Below are 19,648 nucleotides of genomic sequence, written 5' to 3' on the forward strand. Positions count from 1 at the left end.
GGTCTGCTTCCCTATTTGTGAGTTAAGAGGGTTGAACCTCCACAGGGCTACTGGGCTCTGACCTCCAAGAGGTCTACTTATCATAGCCTGCTAACTGCCCCCAGCCCACCCCACCTTCCTCCCCCTCCCATCACAGGGAGGAGGTTAGTCCATTTTCATAGTCAGCCTGGAGGTGAGACTAATACAAAAGAGATTTTTAGAACTCCCAGATTTTGCAGCTGGCCAGAGACTCAAAATCCACTGCCCAAATGCCATACCTTCAGACAGGTAAGGTGCTGTCACCCCCAGGATGTAGATAGGAAGACTGTGATCCAGAAAGGCTAAATGATGTGCACAGGGTTCCCAGCCATCCTAATGGGTGAGACCAAGAGGACCAGCAGCCAACTCCTCAGTTTCCTCATGTTGCTCTTCCCCAGCTCCACTATCAAGGTTAGAGAATGGCATTCTTTCAGGCGTGAGCCAAAGCTTTAAAAGGAGTTACTAAGCATAAAATCAAGTCTTTACACAAATGAACTTATTCACAAAACAGAAACAGACTCACAGACATACAAAACAAACTTATCGTTACCAAGGGGGGAGGGGCTGGGAAGGGATAAATTGGGAGCTCGAGATTTGCAGATACTAACAACTATATATAAAACAGATAAACAGGTTTATACTGTATAGCACAGGGAACTATATTTAATATTTTATAGTAACTCATAATGAAAAAGTATGAAAAGGAATATATGCATGTATATGTATGACTGAAACATTATGCTGTACACCAGAATTTGACACAATGTTGTAAACTGACTATACTTCAATAAAAAATAAAATAAAATAAAATCAGGTCTTTACAGAAGCAAATTGTAGGTATAACCCCTTGATAATTCATATCATTATTTAGGATCAAGACATGGTAGTGAGAGCTTTGATGCTAAACTCTTTGCCAACTAGAAAGCTACAGAGGAATTATGAATTTCCTAACTACAGTCTATTTCATGACTCTGGAAATCAGAAATCAGGGGTACTCACAATTAACGGCAAAGGAGTTCCAACCCAGCATACACAGTGCCCGGGAAGAAGCTCTCTGCTCTGCTAACCTACAAGGTAAGCTTGACACATTTACATCTGCGTTTACAGCTCTGCCAATATTAATAAGAAACTGTGGAAACCAAAGAACTGTTCTATTTATTTGCAAACTTTCAAGGCCATTGCTATAAGTAGCAAATGGTTTATTTTAAAAAACTCAACCAGTTTTTTTAAAGTTAAATTTAATTTCCCATATGTGTATAAGAAGCTCTTTTAGGCTGAAACAAATCAGTTGAGTTATCTAAGCCAAAATGATCATATTTTCCTAACTAACATAAAGTTTTCCAGAAATGTGCTCACAGAGAAAAATATTCCTAACATGTACTAAAACTCACATTTAAGAATCTCAATATTGCACTTTAGGGATGATTTTGTTCTTGTAAATGATAAATCTCGACTCATTTAATCCCCCTACAAAATCCATACAAGCCATGCAGAGAATTATTCCTTGGGATTTTAAAGTATATTAAAAAAAAAAAAAACCACACCACACAGATCAAAGGGGTTGTTCTGAGTCTGAAGCATCTGAAAGTCAGCTCCTCTCTACTGGAAAGCAAAGTAGTAGGCAGTTGGATGCTCTCAGAGGAAGGGGCTGAAGTCCTCCCCCACTGCTGGTACTGATCTGAAGACAGAGAGGCATCGTTATGCCACCAGCAAGACATCAGTTCTTGTATCCTGCACATCTTGTATCTTGGCAGGGAGCTGGCTGTTCCTCCCAACGATCTCAAGGCTGAGTCTCACTAGTTCCCTTTAGTCCCAAGAGTGTATCCTCCCTCAATTCAGCCTCCCAGTGGCTTCCTGGATGACCCACTCAGTTAGCAGCCCAGCCAGACTGAGACCTCTGGGACCCTCCAAATTGGGAGACAATGAGGGCCACCACTATCTGAGGCTGAAGACTTACCAGATGAACTGCCTTATCTTAATCCATCTAACGTGTCAACTAGAAGAACAATTCCCATCAAACACTTAAACTAGATAAGAACCTGACATTTCCCTTTGCAATGACGTGACACTCTTGGATTTTCAAAGGAGGAAATCACTTTAACCAGCCCAGTGGCCCCCTTCCTGCTGCGACGTGTCCCAGGCACCCATTCACTGACTGTTTAAGCAAGTCCTGATTCCAGCACATTTACAGAGCATTTATCTTCTTTCAGTTCCTCCCTTGGCCTGTAGGACTAACAATCCAGAATCAGTATAACCCAGTAACAGCACTACTCCCTGTAGCCACAAGAGCCAGAATGAACCACAGCCTGACTATCTCAGCAAATGTAGGCCAGGGAGAACACAGACAAGCGAATGTCACCAGTCACCTCCAAAACTCACGTTAGCAAAGAAATAACTCATTCTTTCCCAACCATTTACCACGGGCAGGGCAGGGAGGGCAAGCAAACTTGGAGCGAAATAGCATCCCTGTTGCCAGAAGTTAATTAGCTTTGAAGCAGCCAGAGGTCAGCAGCAGGTGATAGAAAAGTCCCCATAATTAGAATAACCAACAGGTAGGCATTCAGCAATTGCATACCAAGTGAAAGATTCACCAATGCAGTGACAATGCATGCCTGCTTCTGCAGCCCCACCACCCGAGCTAGTGGCTTGCACTCCACGTGGAACAGGAGGGAAGCCTTTGGTCTCCTCCACATTCATCCACTGACATGCAGGATGCCCCCGGACCTACAAAGAACGAGAACAGCAGGCGAGGGTATCGAGCAAGCATCATGCTCCCTCAGTTCCGGACATCAGTCATGCTAGTTCCCATCCATTTAATTACTCTTCTGCTGACCACCCACCATTAAGTTAAAGACATGACAACAAGGTCTGAGATTTGAGGGATGTACCTGACTCTCTCTCCCCTCCAGGGGTGGTGGAATCTGATCAGCAAAACCAATCTTCCCTGGATCACCCATAAAGGCACTAACCTCATCCACGTTCTCAAAAGCGTTGATGACATCATATGGCAAACAGGACAGAAGGTCAATCACAAACCACGTCTTCAGGTAGTTCATGCGGATGAGTTTGGGGTCAGAAATCACCTCCCCAGCTGGTCCAACAAAGGTGGTATGAAAATTCAGCACAATGTCCACCAAAAAGATGACGTCCACGATGCTATCCACAACCAGCCAGGCCACGTTGTTCTGTCTGGTCTTAAAGGAGACATTGTAAGGGACCAAGATGGCTGTGTAGAAGGTTAAGATCAAGATAATCCAATCCCACGTGGTCTTAAAAACACAGTAATGTAAGATGATGTGAGGGGGAGTCTTTGGTGCCTCTTGCTTGTATTGGGGAAGGATGTCTGAGCCCAGCTGCAGAACCTGTACAGAAAAACATGGCCAAGAGAGAACTAAGTTAGGGTTTCATTGTAAGCATCTAACCAGTCAGCATCTGTCACTGATAAATACTCATGACACTCCAGATGGATCCAGGTGCAAGAACAGGTAGCAGAGGAGTATGGGAGAAAGGAAGTGAACACTGTAACACAAACAGTCAGAATGAAACAATAACAAACCATTATTTGGCTTACTGTGAGCCAGTCACTGTATTTAGTACTTCACCTACATGTATTATCTCACTTAATTCTAAATACAAGCTTGTTTTATTAGCCAATTATTATTCTATGTGACAAGTGAGAAACTGAGGTGCAAGAGAATTAAGTAACTTTACTCAACAAATACTGATTGCTGTGTGCCAGGAATTGTTCTAGACATGGGGCGTACAGCAATGAAGGAAACAGCATGATCCCTGCCCTGGGGGAGCTCAGTCCAGTACACAAATCAAGATAATTTCAAATCGTAAGAAGAGCTAAATAAGAGGTTGGGGTGAGGCACAAGGGGATTTGATAGAATGTGACTTGAGGAGTAGGGGAAGGAGAGTGTTTGAACTAAAGCCTGGATGAAAACAAGACACCAGCCATTCAAACTTTGCATGAAAAAGTTATCCAAATTAGAGGGGATAACTGGTATAATGATGCCAGGGTGGGATAACTTTGATATTTTCAGGAAAAGAAAAAAGTCTGGTATGACTAAAGCACACTAAATGAAGGGGGAAGGGATGCTGGATGAACTCAGGGGGGAACCACACAGACCCTAGTGGGCCATAGGGAGGTGTGTTTTTTTATTCTCAGTATGTCTGAGTATAGGGTTTTAAGTAAGAGAATAATAATCTGATGCATGCTTTCAAAAGATCACCATGCCTGCTGTGTAGATAATGAATTGAGGCAAAGGATGAGAAGGAAGAACAGAATCAGGGAACTTGTTACAAAAGCATGGGGAGAAGTTGGGGTGATGGAGAAAAGTAGTCCGATTCTGGATATATTTTTGAAGTAAAACCAACTAGACTTGCTAATGACTAGAAAACGAAGAAAAGGGAGCACTGAAAGGTACTCATTACTTAATTCCCAAAACCCAGCATGGTCCAGAATAGGCACTACAGGACAATTTTTAAGTGAATGACTAAACTTCAAAGTCATATAGCTAGCACAAGATGGAACCAGGATTCCAAACTAGGTCTAGTTGGATTGAAAACACATGCTGTTTCACATCAAGGTTATATTTCCCTAAATAACAGGCTTTTAAGCAAGCAGATTTAGCAAACGATGAAGTACAGAGAAGCTTCGTTCCAAGAAAGTATCATGGATGGTTTTCACCTTCAACATTATATGAAAAACAAACATAAGAAGACACTAAAAGGTACAAACAGGAAAGCAAACTTGCTAGGAATACTACAGTTCCCTGCAGTGAGTTCTCTGGGTTTTCTTTTTGCCTCATATATTCCTAGTCTTGGAACTTGGAAGAAGCCAGCAACCTGGAAACACTAATGGGTGCAGACAAAAAGAGTTCCAACAAAAGCCCACTCTCAAAGACTGGGAAGGGGGCAGCCCCAAATTCAGAACACTTAAGATAATAACAACTCTATTGGCTAAACACTACAGAAAAGGCTGTGGCCCCAATCCCATCCAGGTCATCAAAGGCTACCAGGAAGCCAAGAATTCCCCCTTCTCAAGACTGTAATGAAGCACCCAGCCTCCATCTCCTTCCTACAGGAGTATTACCAGAGAAGGCCCAGTAGGGAGCCTGGACTTCCTTTCACCTCCACCCAGCAGAAATGAGGCCCCAACCCCACAATGCAGAGAGGTATCAATGTAAGCTTTGTGGGGAGCTGTAACTCTCACTCTTACCCATCACTAACAGGGAACCCCCATCAAGTGTCAATGGAGGCTGAGTTGGAAACCTGGACTGCTATCCCAACCTGGAAGAAATGAGGGGATGTCTACCCTTCCTCTGCCATGTCTGTGTCAAAAGTGGCCACCTAAAACAAAATGTTTAAATAAGACCCAGAGTCTCATAGCATAACAACAGAATAATATCCAAATGCCCATTTAAACAACAACAAAAAAAATCACTTATTATATCAAGAACCAGGAAAACATCAAACTGATTGAAAAACATAAAATCAGTTGATGTCAACAATCAAGATGACAGAGATGTGAGAATTATCTGACAAAGGGTTTAAAATAGCCATCATAAAAACGCTTGAATGAGCAATTACAGACACACTTGAAACAAAAAAAATAGAAAGTCTCAAATAGCAAAGAAATAGAAAAGAAATAGCAAAGAAATAGAAATTCTCAGCACAGAAAGAGAAGATATAAAGATCAACTAAATGAAAACTTTAGAACCAAAAATATAATAACTGATTTTAAAAATTCAGTAGATAGGTTCAGCAGAAGGGAGGAGACATAGGAAAGAATCAGTGAACTTAAAGACAAAACAATAGAAATTACCCAACCTAAACAGGCAGAAAGACACATTACCTGATGGTGAAAGGGTCAATTGACCACAAAAACATCCTAACGTGTATGCAGCAAACAAAAGAGCTCCAAATATATGTGAAGCCAAAACTTATTGAAAGATGAAATAGACAAATCCATATTCCTCTCTCAACCTCTGATAAAACAACAATACAGAAAATAAGCAAGGACATAGAAGAACTCAGCGACAACATTAACCAGCAGGACTTCATCGATATTTATAAAGCACTCCACCCAGCAAGAGCAGAGTGCACATTCTTTTCAAGTGCACATGGGACCCTACCTAGGATAGACCATGTACTAGCCCATAAAACAAATTTTGACAAATTTAACAGAATTTAAATCACACAGGTGTGTTCTCTGACTACAGTGAAATCAAACTAGAAATCAATAACAGAAAGATAACAGGAAAATATTCAAATAATTGGAAATGAAATATCCAAACACTTGAAAACAACACACTTCTAAATAATCTATGCGCCAAAGAAGTCTCAAGGGAAATTTAAAAATACACTGAACTCAGTGAAAATCAAAATACAACATATCAAAATGCCGCTAAAGCAGTACTGAAAGGGAAATTTACAGCATGAGATGTTTGCGTAAGAAAAAAGACTAAAGTCTCAAATAATAATGTGCAATCTCACCTCAAGGACCTAAAAAAGAACAAAATAAAAGTAAATTAGCAAGCAGAAGGAAGGAAATAAAGCTAAGAACAGACATCAGTGAAACTGAAAATAGGAAAATAGTAAAGAAAATCAGTGATCTTTGAAAAATCAATAAATTTGAAAACCTATAGCAAGACTGAAAAAGAAAAAAAAAATAGAAAAGCCACAGATTACCAGAAGAATCAGGAATGAAATAAGAGATATAATAATAAACCATGTAGATACCAAAAAGGTAACAGGAATGCTACAAACAACTCTGCATATATAAATTCACCTACTTAGATGAAATGGTCCTCGAAAAACACAAACTACCACAGTTCATAGCCCTATAAACAATAAGAAAATTGAATTCATAATTTTAAAACTCCCAAAATAGAAATCTCCAGGCCCAGGTGGTTTAATGGACAATGGTACCAAAATTTAACAAAGAATTAACAACAATTCTATGCAATCTCTTCCAGAAAATAAAAGCAGAGGGAATACTTCTCAATTCATTTTGTGAAGCTAGTATTACCTTGATTCCAAAACCAGTCAAAGACAGCATGCACACACACACACACACACACACACACAAGACAATTACAGACCAATATCTCTTATAAATATAGATGCAAAAAATCCTTAACAAATAGTAGCAAATAGATTTCAACAATATATAAAGAAATGACCAAGTGGGGTATATTCCAAGGGTGGAAAGTTAATTCAGTATTCAAAAATTAATCAATGTAATTCACCATAGTAACAGGCTAAAGAAGAAAAATCACATGATTTTATCAACTGATACAGAAAAAAAATCTGACAAAATTCAACATCTATTCAAGATAAAAACTCAGAAAAAAAAGAGTAGAGAGGAACTTCAACTTGATAAAAAGCATATATAAAAAAAAACTACAGCTAACATGTTTAATGGAGAAAGACTGAAGGCTTTCCTTTTAAGATCAAGAAGAAGGCAACATATCAGCTTTCACTACTCTTATTCAATAAAGCTCTGCAGTTGCAATAAGGCAAAAGAAAAAAAAAAGGAGGTGGGGAAGAAAGAAAAGGAGGACAATAAAAGGCATCCAGATTAGAAAGGAAGAAATAAAAATATCCCTATTTGAAAATGACATAATGTGTACATCGAACATTCCATATACACTCCTAGAACTAACAAATGAGTTCAGCAAGGTCACACAATACAAGATAAACCAACAAAAATCACTGTATTTCCATATACTAGAAATGAACACCAAAATTACATAATACCATTTATAATCACTCAAAAACTACTTAGATATAGGTATAATAAAACATGCACAGAACTTATATGCTAAAAACTTAAAAAGTGCTGATAAAAGAAATCAAAGAAGATATAAATAAATGGAAACATGCACTGTTGGTAAATTAGAAGACTCAACACACTAAAGATTTCCATTCTCTCCAAACTGATATGCAAGCTTAGCATAATTCCTAATAAAAATGCCAGCAAGAGTTTTTGTAGATATATACAAGATTATTCTAAAATTTATATGAAAAGGCAAAGGAATAGGCAGAGCTAAAATAATTCTGAGTAAGAATAAAGCGGGAGGCATCAGTCTAGCCAATTTCAAGACCTGATATATAGCACAGTAATTAAGACTGTATGATACTAATAGAAAAACAGACTCATAGATTAATGGAACAGAATAGAGAACCCAGAAATAGACCCACACAAATGCCAAACTGATTTTTGACAGTGGCACAAAATCAATTCAGTGGAGGAAAGACAGCCTTTTCAACAAATGCTGCTGGAGCAAAAAACATTCATAGGTTTAAAAAAAAAAAAAGAACCAAAAAGAAGCTCAATAGAAGTCTTACATCTTACACAAAAATTGGATTGCAGGCTTAAATGTAAAACATAGAAGTTTTAGGGAAAAAAACATAGATGAATAACTTTGGAACCTAGGTCTAGGCAAAGGATTCTTAGACTTGAACCCCAAGCACAATCCATAAAGGAAAAAACTGATAAATTGGACATCATCAAAATTTAAAACTTTTGTTTCACAAAAGACTCTAGAAGGATGAAAAGCCAAGCTATGATTTGGAGAAAATGTTTACAAACCACATATCCAACAAATAAATAGGATCTAGAATACATACTTTATAATGTATAATCTCAAAGCTTAACAAAAAAACAAACAATCCAATCAGAAAATGAGGAAAAGTTATGAACGGACATTTCAGCCAAGAAGGTATACAGATGGCAAATAAGCACATGAAAAGATGTTTGACATCATTAGCCATCAGGAAAATGCAAATTAAAACTATAATGAGATAACACTATGTACCTATCAAAACAGCTAACATAAAAAACAGTGACAACATCAAATGCTGGTGAGAATGCAGATAAACCAGATTTCTCATATACTGCTAATGGAAATGTAAAATGGTACAGCCACTCCAGAAAAGAGTTTGGCAGTTTATTAAACAACTAAATATGCAACAACAATTACACTTCTGGGCATTTATCCCAGAAAAATGAAAACTCATGTTCATGCAAAAACCAGTACATGAATGCTCAGAGCAAGTGTATCTGTAATATCAAAAATCAGGATTGACCCGGATGTCCTTCAACAGATGAATGGTTAAGTAAACTGTGGTACATCCAAACCAGAGAAAACTACTCAGCCATGAAAACATACCAACTACTGATACAACCAAAAAGCTGGGTGAATCTCCAGAGGTTTATAAAGCCAGTCCCCAAAGACAACACACTGTATGATTCCACTTATATAACATCCTTGAAATGACAAAATTATAGGAATAGAGAAAAGATCAGTGTTTGCCAGGGCTTAAGGAGGGGATAAGGGTAGGAAGGCTATAAAAAGGCAACAAGACGTGTTCTCCTGGTGAGGGAAATGTTCTGTATCTTGACTGCACCCATGTCAGTACCTTGGCTGTGATATTGTGTTGTAGTTTTGCAGGAAGTTACCATCAGGGGAAACTAAGTAAAAAGCACATGTGATCTCTTTGTATTCGTTCTTAAAACCGCATGAGAATCTACAATTATCTCATAGTAAGAAGTTTAATTTTAAAAAATGAACTGAACACAGATGAATTACAAGCATTATATTTAAGGAAGGAGTCCTGGGTACTGAGCTAAGGGAAGGGCAGGGGAAAGGGAGGTCTGAGCTATTTTGTAACTCATCGTATGTTTACAAAATATAGTCTGGGCGATAAAACTATTCAGCAAGAATTCAGAAGAATCCACAAGTAAGCAGTCACCAGCTAATGGCACACCTAAGTCACCTGGAGCTCAATGGAGGAAATGCCCTTTCAGCGAAAAATGACTGTTCCTGTGACAGTTTACTATAATCCACAGTTATGTACAAGTGAATTTCCCATTCTGATGCTTTCTAGGACACTGTCAGGCCCTGTGTTACCGAGGCCTGAGTCAACAATGTCTCCATCCCTCCCAGCAGTGCCAGGTTGACCACAGACACTCCCTCTGCTGCTGTTCCAACAACATGTGTCCGAAGGGTATGGACAGAGGTGCGAGGCTAGACTCAGAGGGTTGTTGGGACTTGTATTCAGTTTCCTCTTCCCATCTCTGGGATGCAGCCTCCCACACTGAAATCATGGGGTTTCTGCATTCTGCAAGTAGACTTGGAAGCCAGGACATTTGATCAGGAGAACTGTGACACATTCTTTTTCCAAATCTTTACGTTAAAAGGCCATGAATTATTCCTCTAAGGCCAAGCACTGAGAGTCTGACACGAGATCTTATGTATTTCACTCTGATATCAACTCTTTAGCAATTATATGGAAAACAGAAGTAAGAGGGCAATTCCAAGGAATGAGCGTTTCATTACAGAAAATCAGTATTTTTAAGAAAACTTCCCAGATCAAGAGAGTATTTTGCACCCAGTTAAGTATAGTCTTTAAGTCTTAAGTATTTACACTTAAGTATAGTGTAGTCACCAAGAGTCTTTTCAGAGTGCAACGAATGACAAATGACTAATTATTCATGTTTATCAGAATGATTCCCATGAGACTGTTCCACCTTCCTCAGAAGTGTGTACAGCCATGGATTCAGACCAGAATAGCAGGTAAAAGCCCGGTTCTGATGAGCCCCACGACTGCCACCATCAGGAGAAAAAGCATTCTCAGGGTCATTCAGAATATTCCCAACTGGAATGGGGCTAGTGTCCTCCAAAGGGAGAAGCCTCTGGGTACAGGGTCAGAAGAGATGGGATACCGACCTTGTGTCCAGCCATAACAAGGGTGTCAGCATCAGATGCTCGGTGATGCTTCCGAACTTTGCAGGGAAACAGCTTCACCAAAGGTGGAGACAGGAGAATGACCCAGTGTAGTGGTCCTGGTGAGCACTGCACAGTCAGTCCTCTCCCTCACCTCTTTTCTATGGTCACCAGCATAAGTATGTGCTTCTAGTTTCTTCTGTTTGATAAGGCTTGTACAATGGAAGCTTCCAAAGGCAGAGAGCTCACAGCCCTCCAGAATGCAATGTGTCTGTCCTGCATGCCCAACCAGAAAGGAGACCCCAAACGCAGATACCTCTTCTCCCAGTGTAGAGTTGTTAGTTCACACTTTCTCCATCCCTCTGCCTACAACATTCAGGCTCTGCCCACAGGAAGGGCTCACTACAGGCTATTTTTTTTAAACATTTTTTATTGAGTTATAGTCATTTTACAATGTTGTGTCAATTTCCAGTGTAGAGCACAATTTTTCAGTTATACATGAACATACATATATTCATTGTCACATTTTTTTTCGCTGTGAGCTACCAGAAACTACAGGCTATTATTGATGGAGTCTAAGAAGGCTCAATGAGAAGGCTGATTCTGGAAGGAAAACAGATGAGGGCTTTCCCCTTGATGAAGAACAGGGAAATCAGACTGACTTACCACGTTTCTCTAGCACTTTCTCTGCCGAAGTCCTCTACTGTACTTTGAATCCTTAGATTCACCCCGGGAGGGTGTTCCACAGATGGAAAAATGTAGGTTCAGAGAGGCTAAGTGACTCACCCTGAGTCATACCCGGGGTGAGTAAGCAGAGAGCTTGGAGTCTAAGCCAGGCTGCCAGCTCCAAGCCTCTGAGTCTTCTCACTAATCTACTTGTACAGCCTGAAGTGCCTTCCACAGAACACTGACACACGTCATCCCATCTCACGCAACCTCGTAAGATGGGAAGGCTGGTATTTTTCTTAATTTACAGACTGGGAAAATGAACCCAGAAAGTAAATGATTTGCTTACAGTCATACAGCTGATGATAAAACAGAACCATAAGCGCAAGTCCAGTTTCCTAATTCAATTCAATCCTTGTCTTCCATTGTACCTGATGATTCATAAACTACTGTTTCTCCATAAGACTTCTGAATGATGGCAACATGTCGCCTGTCGTCTTATGAAACCAGCTTCCAGTTGAAGGCACCATCTTCCATTGTGGGTCTTTTCAAGGACTTCCCAATTAAAGTCCTGAACCAGCCACACTGGCCAGAGTCTGTCTCCCTAAAGAGTAACTACCCCACTCCCCAAGTCATACCTCGCTAGATGAAGAAAGAAGCAGGACCAAACTGCACTTATCCTGAAACCCTTCTGTGTCAAATGAATGTCACGATGCACGGTGATTTTTGCTGAAATGGATCAGAGATACTTCACTTTAAGCTCTTAAGTGCATCTCTGCTATACCTTGTTCTTAGCTTACGTTTTTACCTAATAAATCACTGAAAAAAAATAGAGCCAGTCTTCCAATAGTCATGTATCCACCAATCAGCCTTCACCCTTCATCCACCTACCTCCTTCCTGTTTCAATAGAGAAAGGGCCTTCTTCCTATTAAAGGCCAATTCCTCTCATGTTTTCTGAACTTCATCCTGATGCCCCTCCTCAAGGGCCTTACACCCCCATGATTCCCACTCTTTAATTTCCATCAGCCTCTCCTTAGACACAGTATCATTCCATCAGCATCTTTAGACATCAATCAACTCCACTTTCTTGCTCAGTTCCTTTTGCTGTTGCTCTTTATAGCCAGGCTTTTTGAAAGAGTAATCTAAACACAACATCTCCATTTTCTCCCCTCCAGTCACCTTCAACACACCCCAGTCTAACTACTGCCTGCACTCTCCAATCAGATTATCTATTTTCAAGGTCACCAACAATCTCAACGTTGCTAAATACAATGGACACTTCCATCCTGATCTAACTCATGCTCTCAGGAGCTGTTTACAGATGTTCACATTTCTTCCTTCCTGAAACACTCTCCTTGCTTGGCTTTCTTAATGCCACTGTCCTGCTATGGTACTACAAGGTGTGCAGCCGAGATCTCCCTTCAAGACAATCTCCAGAACTAACCCATCAGGGAGTTCTGTTGGTTCTATCACCAAACACATAAATCCATTCCCCATTCTCCAACTTCTATGACTCTCTCCAATGCACCACCCCCTTTCACTGCACCCGGCAGTAGCTTCCCAACCTCTCCCCACTTCCATTCTGACCCTCCTCAAATTCATACACGATACAGCAACTCAGATTCCATCACATCACTCCCCTGATCAAAATCAACTCATTACACTGAACTTCAAAGAAGATCAATATTCTTGCTGTAAACTACAAGCTTCTGTCTACCTTTCCAACCCTACCTAAGCCCTTCATCGCCATTCCAACCACGTCATCCCACTGCTTTCTGAAAAAATACCGAAGCTCTTTTCTCACCTTGGGGCAGCTCAAAAGGCTCCTCCTCTACACTCCACACGGATGGGCTCTTCTCAACTACTGGGTCTTGGTATCAGCCTCATCTCCACATAGAGGCCATCCTGATCACCTTCTGAAATAGACTCTCTACCACCTCCTTCCTCTATTACTTCCTGTCATATTACAAGGTTTGTTCCTCTCACAGCTCTCATCAGGAATTGCAATAAAACATGTATCTGTTGATTTATTTGTTCACAGATGTCTCTCCCACTAGACTGTAGGCTCCATGAGGTCAAAGTGTTTGTCTGTCTTCTCACCATCAGATACTCTGCCCTTAGCACAGTGCCTGCTATAGAGTGAATGCTTAACAAAACCACCTGAAGAAATGAATGACTGACTGAACAAATACAGCCAAATAAGAGCTGAGAAAAGAAGACTCCAATCAAAGTAGAAGTCTTGACAAAACTGTATTATCAAGAATGTTCTGCAAACACAATAATAACCATGATATGGACAAAGGAGAATATGTTATACCTTAGGGCCATATTCCAATCATGTATACTGTCATGAAGAAATAAAAATAAAAACCAGAGTCCACATATACCATTTAATATCACAAAAGTTTCCAGCAGGTGCCCTTCTCCCAGAGTATTATGGCATCAGCTATCATTTATTAAGTGCTTAAGGTATGCCCTACCCTGAGCTAGAAAGTCCTGCACTCAATCCTCACAACTATGAGGTACATATTATTATCATCTCTATTTTACAATGAAGAAATTGAAGCTTGGGGAAGTAAAGTAACTTGTCCAAGGCCACAGACGTTTTAAGCAGTGCAGCTGGTGTTGAAAATCTTGTCCAGTTTAACTCCAAGGTCCATGTTTTTAACCACTATGCTGCCATGCCAAGTTCCTGACTGAGCACTTTATGCAAAAAATACAATTTAATCCTTACAATAACCATATGAGGTAGATACTGGTCTCTATTTCATAGGTAAGAAAAATTATTCCAGAGAGGCTAAATTGCCCAAAACCACAAAGCGAACTAAGTAGTGAAGCTGAGATTCAAACTCAAATCTGATTTGAAAGCCCATAGTCATTAACCAATGGAAATAAAATGCAAATCACAGATGTGGGTCTCATAAGTACTTAAAAAAATTTTAATAACCACATTAAAAATGTAAAAGATGGGGGGAGGGTAGGCTCAAGTGGTAGAGTGCACAAGGTCCTGGGTTCAATCCCCAGTACCTCCTCTAAAAACAGATAAATAAGTAAACCTAACTACCTCCCCCCTAAAAATAAAATTAAAAAAAAAAGAAAACTGACCAAATTAAGTTTAATATTTCAACCCAATAATTTAATTCAATTTATTGGAAGTATTATCACTTCAACATACAAACAATATAGAAAATTATTGAGATATTCTACATTGCTTTTATTACAGATATGATTTAAATCCAGTAAGTACAGTGTAACTTACTACACCTCTAAATTCAGATGAACCCCATTCCAGTTGTTCCATAGCCACATAAGGTCACCAAAATGGACAGCACAAATCTAAACCATGAATGCACCTTAGGAATGCCCTGAACCAATTTAAATGTAGGCATTGCTCTCAAAAGTAGATTCGGGGATGCAAGGGTTTTTCAGTATCCACAAATCAATCAATATGATACACCACATTAACAAACTGAAGAATAAAAACCATAAGATCATCTTAATAGATGCAGAAAAAGCTTTTGATAAAATTCAACATCTATTTGTGATTAAAAAAAAAACAAAACTCTCCAGAAAGTGGGCATAGGGAACGTATTTCGACATAACAAAGGCTATATATGACAAACCCATAGCTAACATTATACTTAATGGTGAAAAGCTGAAAGTATTTCCTCTAAGGTCAGGAACAAGACAAGGATGACCACTCTTACCAATTTTATTCAACACAGTTCTAGAAGTCCTAGATACAGCAATCAGAGAAGAAAAAGAAATAAAAAGGAATCCAAATTGGAAAAGAAGAAGTAAAATTGTCACTGTTTGCAGGTGACATGATACTATACATAGAAAATCCTAAAGAGGCTACCAGAAACCTACTAGAGCTCATCAACGAATTCAGTAAAGTTGCAGGATACAAAATTAATGTGCAGAAATATGTTGCATTTCCTTACACTAACAAGAAAATAACAGAAAAAGAAATTAAGGAAACAATCCCATTTACCATTGCATCAAAAAGAATAAAATACCGAGGAATAAACCTACCTCAGGAGGCAAAGGACCTGTACTCCAAAAACTATAAGACATTGATGAAAGGAATTGAAGATGACACAAATAGATGGAAAGATACACCATGTTCATGGATTGGATGAATCAATAGCATTCAAATGGCCATATTACCCCAGGAAATGTACAGATTCAATGCAATTGCTATCAAATTACCAATGATGTTTTTCACAGAACTGGAACAAAAAACGTTATAATTTGTATGGAAACACAAAAGACCCCAAACAGCTAAAATAATCTTGAGAAAGAAGAATTGAGCTGGGGGAATCATCCTCCCTGATTTCAGACTATATTATAAAGCTACAGTGATCAAAACAGTAAGGTACTGGAACAAAAACAGACACATAGATCAATGGAACAGGATAGAAAGTCCAGAAATAACTCCACACACTTATGGTCAAGGAGGCAAGAATATACAATGGAAAAAAGACAGTCTCTTCAATAAGTGGTGCTGTGAAAACTGGACAGCTACATGTAAAAGAATGAAATTAGAACATTCTCTAACACTATACACAAAAATCAACTCAAAATGGATTAAAGACCTAAATGTAAAACCAAACACTATAAAACTCCCAGAGGAAAACATAGGCAGAATACTCTTTGACATAAATCACAGCAATATTTTTTTGAACCACCTCCTACGATAATGGAAATAAAAGCAAAAATAAACAAATGGGACCTAATTAAACTTAAAAGCTTTTGCACAGATAAGGCAACCATAAACAAAATGAAAAGACAACCTACAGAATGAAGGAAAATATTTGCAAATGATGGGACTGACAAGGGACTAATTTCCAAAATATACAAACAGCTCATACAGCTTAATATAAAGAAAACAAGCAACCCAGTCAAAAAATGGGCAGAAAACCTAGACATTTCCCCGAAGAAGACATCCAGATGGCCAACAGGCACAAGAAAGGATGCTTGACATCGCTAATTATTAGAGAAATACAAATCAAAATTACAATGGGGTATCACCTCACACCAGTCAAAATGGTCATCATTAAAAAATCTACAAATAGTAAATGCTGGAGAGGGTGTGGAGAAAAAGGAACCCTACTATACTGTTGGTGGGAATGTAAATTGGTGGAGCCACTATGGAGGACAGTATGGTGGTTCCTTAACAAACTAAAAATAGAGTTACTATATGATCCAGCAATCCAACTCCTGGGCATATATCCAGAGAAAACTATAACTCAAAAAGACACATGCATCCCATTGTTCACAGTAGCACTATTTACAATAGCCAAGACATGGAAGCAACCTAAATGTCCATTGACAGATGAATGGATAAAGAAGATGTGGTATATATATAAGCATTACTGAAGAGAAAGAAATAGGCTGGAGGAATAACTCTCCCAGACTTCAGACAATACTATAGAGCTACAGTCATCAAGACAGCATGGTATTGGTACCAAAACAGACATATAGACCAATGGAACAGAATAGAGAGCCCAGAAATGAACCCACAAACTTTGGGTCAACTCATCTTCGACAAAGGAGGCAAGAATATACAATGGAATAAAGACAGTCTCTTCAGCAAATGGTGTTGGGAAAACTGGACAGCAGCATGTAAAACAATGAAGCTAGAACACTCCCTTACACCATATACAAAAATCAACTCAAAATGGACTAAAGACTTAAACATAGACAAGATACAATAAACCTCCTAGAGGAAAACATAGGCAAAACATTATCTGACATACATTTCAAAAATTTTCTCCTAGAAGAAATAAAAGCAAGAATAAACAAATGGGACCTAATGAAACTTACAAGCTTCTGCACAGCGAAGGAAACAAGAAGTAAAACAAGAAGAAAACCTACGGAATGGGAGAAAATTTTTGCAAGTGAAACCGACAAAGGCTTGATCTCCAGAATATATAAGCAGCTCATACGACTCAATAAGAAAAAAATAAACAACCCAATCCAAAAATGGGCAGAAGACCTAAACAAGCAATTCTCCAAGGAAGACATACAAATGATCAAAAGGCACATGAAAAAATGCTCAATATCACTAATTATCAGAGAAATGCAAATCAAAACTACAATGAGGTATCACCTCACACCAGTCAGAATGGCCGTCATTCAAAAATCCACAAATGACAAATGCTGGAGAGGCTGTGGGGAAAGGGGAACCCTCCTACACTGCTGGTGGGAATGCAGTTTGGTGCAGCCACTGTGGAAAACAGTGTGGAGATTCCTCAAAAGACTAGGATAGACTTACCATATGACCCAGGAATCCCACTCCTGGGCTTGTATCCAGAAGGAACCCTACTTCAGGATGACACCTGCACCCCAATGTTCATTGCAGCACTATTTACAATAGCCAAAACATGGAAACAGCCTAAATGTCCATCAACAGGTGACTGGATAAAGAAGCTGTGGTATATTTATACAATGGAATACTACTCAGCCATAAAAACCGACAACATAATGCCATTTGCAGCAACATGGATGCTCCTGGAGACTGTCATTCTAAGTGAAGTAAGCCAGAAAGAGAAAGAAAAATACCATATGAGATCGCTCATATGTGGAATCTAAAAAACAAAAACAAAAACAAACAAACAAACAAAAACAAAGCGTAAATACAGGACAGAAATAGACTCACAGACAGAGAATACAGACTTGTGGTTGCCAGTGGAGAGAGTGGGGGGATAGACTGGGGGGTGGAGAGTGAGAAGGGATAGACTGGGATTTCAAAATTGTAGAATAGATAAACAAGATTACACTGTATAGCACAGGGAAATATACACAAAATGTTATGATAACTCACAGAGAAAAAAATGTGACAATGAGTGTGTATATGTCCATGAATGACTGAAAAATTGTGCTGAACACTGGAATTTGACACAATATTGTAAAATGATTATAAATCAATAAAAAATGTTAAAAAAAAAAAAAGAAGATGTGGTATATATACACAATGGAATACTACTCGGCCATGAAAAATAATGAAATAATGCTATTTGCAACAACATGGATGGACCTGGAGATCGTCATTCTAAATGAAGTAATCTGGAAAGAGAAAGAAAAATAGCATATGATATCACTTATATGTGGAATCTGAAAAAGAGACACAAATGAACTTATACAAAACAGAAACAGATTCACAGACATAAACAAACTTATGGTCACCAGGGAGTAAAGAGGGTAGAAAGGGATAAATTGGGAGTTTGAGATTTGCAGATACTAGCTACTATATAAAAAATAGATATACAACAAGTTTATACTGTATAGCACAGGGATCTATATTCAGAATCTTATAGTAACCTACAATGAAAAGAATATGAAAATAAATATATGTATGTTGATGTATGACTGAAACATTATGCTGTACACCAGAAACTGACACAACATTGTAAACCAACTATACTTCAATTAAAAAAAAGGTAGATTTGGAAAGGATAAACTATCCACACACCAGACAACCAAAAAAGTGGATTAAAAAACATGAATCACAAACATATGTGTACATGTAAATGTGTGCAAGGTGGGGAGAAGGGAGGACATGTCAGAAAACAAAGAGATGGCTGGGGAAACCATTAGAGAGGGGGGTGGCAAACACAGTAAGTCAATCAGGACACAGCTCTTGCAGGCTGAACCTGGCAGAGCCTCAGCCTGGAATCCCCAGTCTTGACTTCATAGCTGATCCACCTTAAGCAAGGCAAGGCCTCCATGCCCTCATTTCCTCACCTGAAAAATGAAGCTAATACCATTCATACCAGACAGAGACAGTGACTATAGATATATATGCATATGTAAATATATGTATATGCATAAGAATAAATCTATAAATTCTTCTTGTAAACAGTTAAGCAGTATTCAAATACTAGTATTTTTGAGTTTTTCCCTTTATTATTTAATGAATTCTTTATATATACATTTATTCTTTTTCAGATTCTTTTCCATTATAGGTTATTACAAGATATTGACTATAGTTCCCTGTGCTATAGAGATGATCCTTGTTATTTACCTATTTTATATATAATATTTTATATCTGCTAATCCCAAAATCCTAATTTATCCCTTCTCCTCCCTTTCCCCTTTTGTAACCAAAGTTTGTTTTCTTTGTCTGTGAGTCTCTTTCTGGTTTGTAAATAAGTTCATTTATATCATTTTTCTTAGATTCCATATATAAGTGATATCATATATTTGTCTTTCTTTGTCT

At 38.7% G+C, this 19,648-nt stretch overlaps 1 protein-coding gene across 1 annotated transcript in view; it reads right to left on the bottom strand.

Moving 5' to 3' along the window:
- The window catches only part of KCNH1 (potassium voltage-gated channel subfamily H member 1), a 332,954-nt gene that overhangs the window by 251,960 nt on the left and 61,346 nt on the right, over positions 1-19,648 (bottom strand). Inside the window, exon 6 of the mRNA XM_031438629.2 lies at positions 2,988-3,380. Coding sequence (XP_031294489.2) covers positions 2,988-3,380 — 393 coding nt within the window. The remainder of the gene's footprint in view (positions 1-2,987; positions 3,381-19,648) is intronic.

The sequence above is a fragment of the Camelus dromedarius genome, chromosome 21 (assembly GCF_036321535.1).
Source record: "Camelus dromedarius isolate mCamDro1 chromosome 21, mCamDro1.pat, whole genome shotgun sequence".
NCBI classification, from domain to species: domain Eukaryota; kingdom Metazoa; phylum Chordata; class Mammalia; order Artiodactyla; family Camelidae; genus Camelus; species Camelus dromedarius.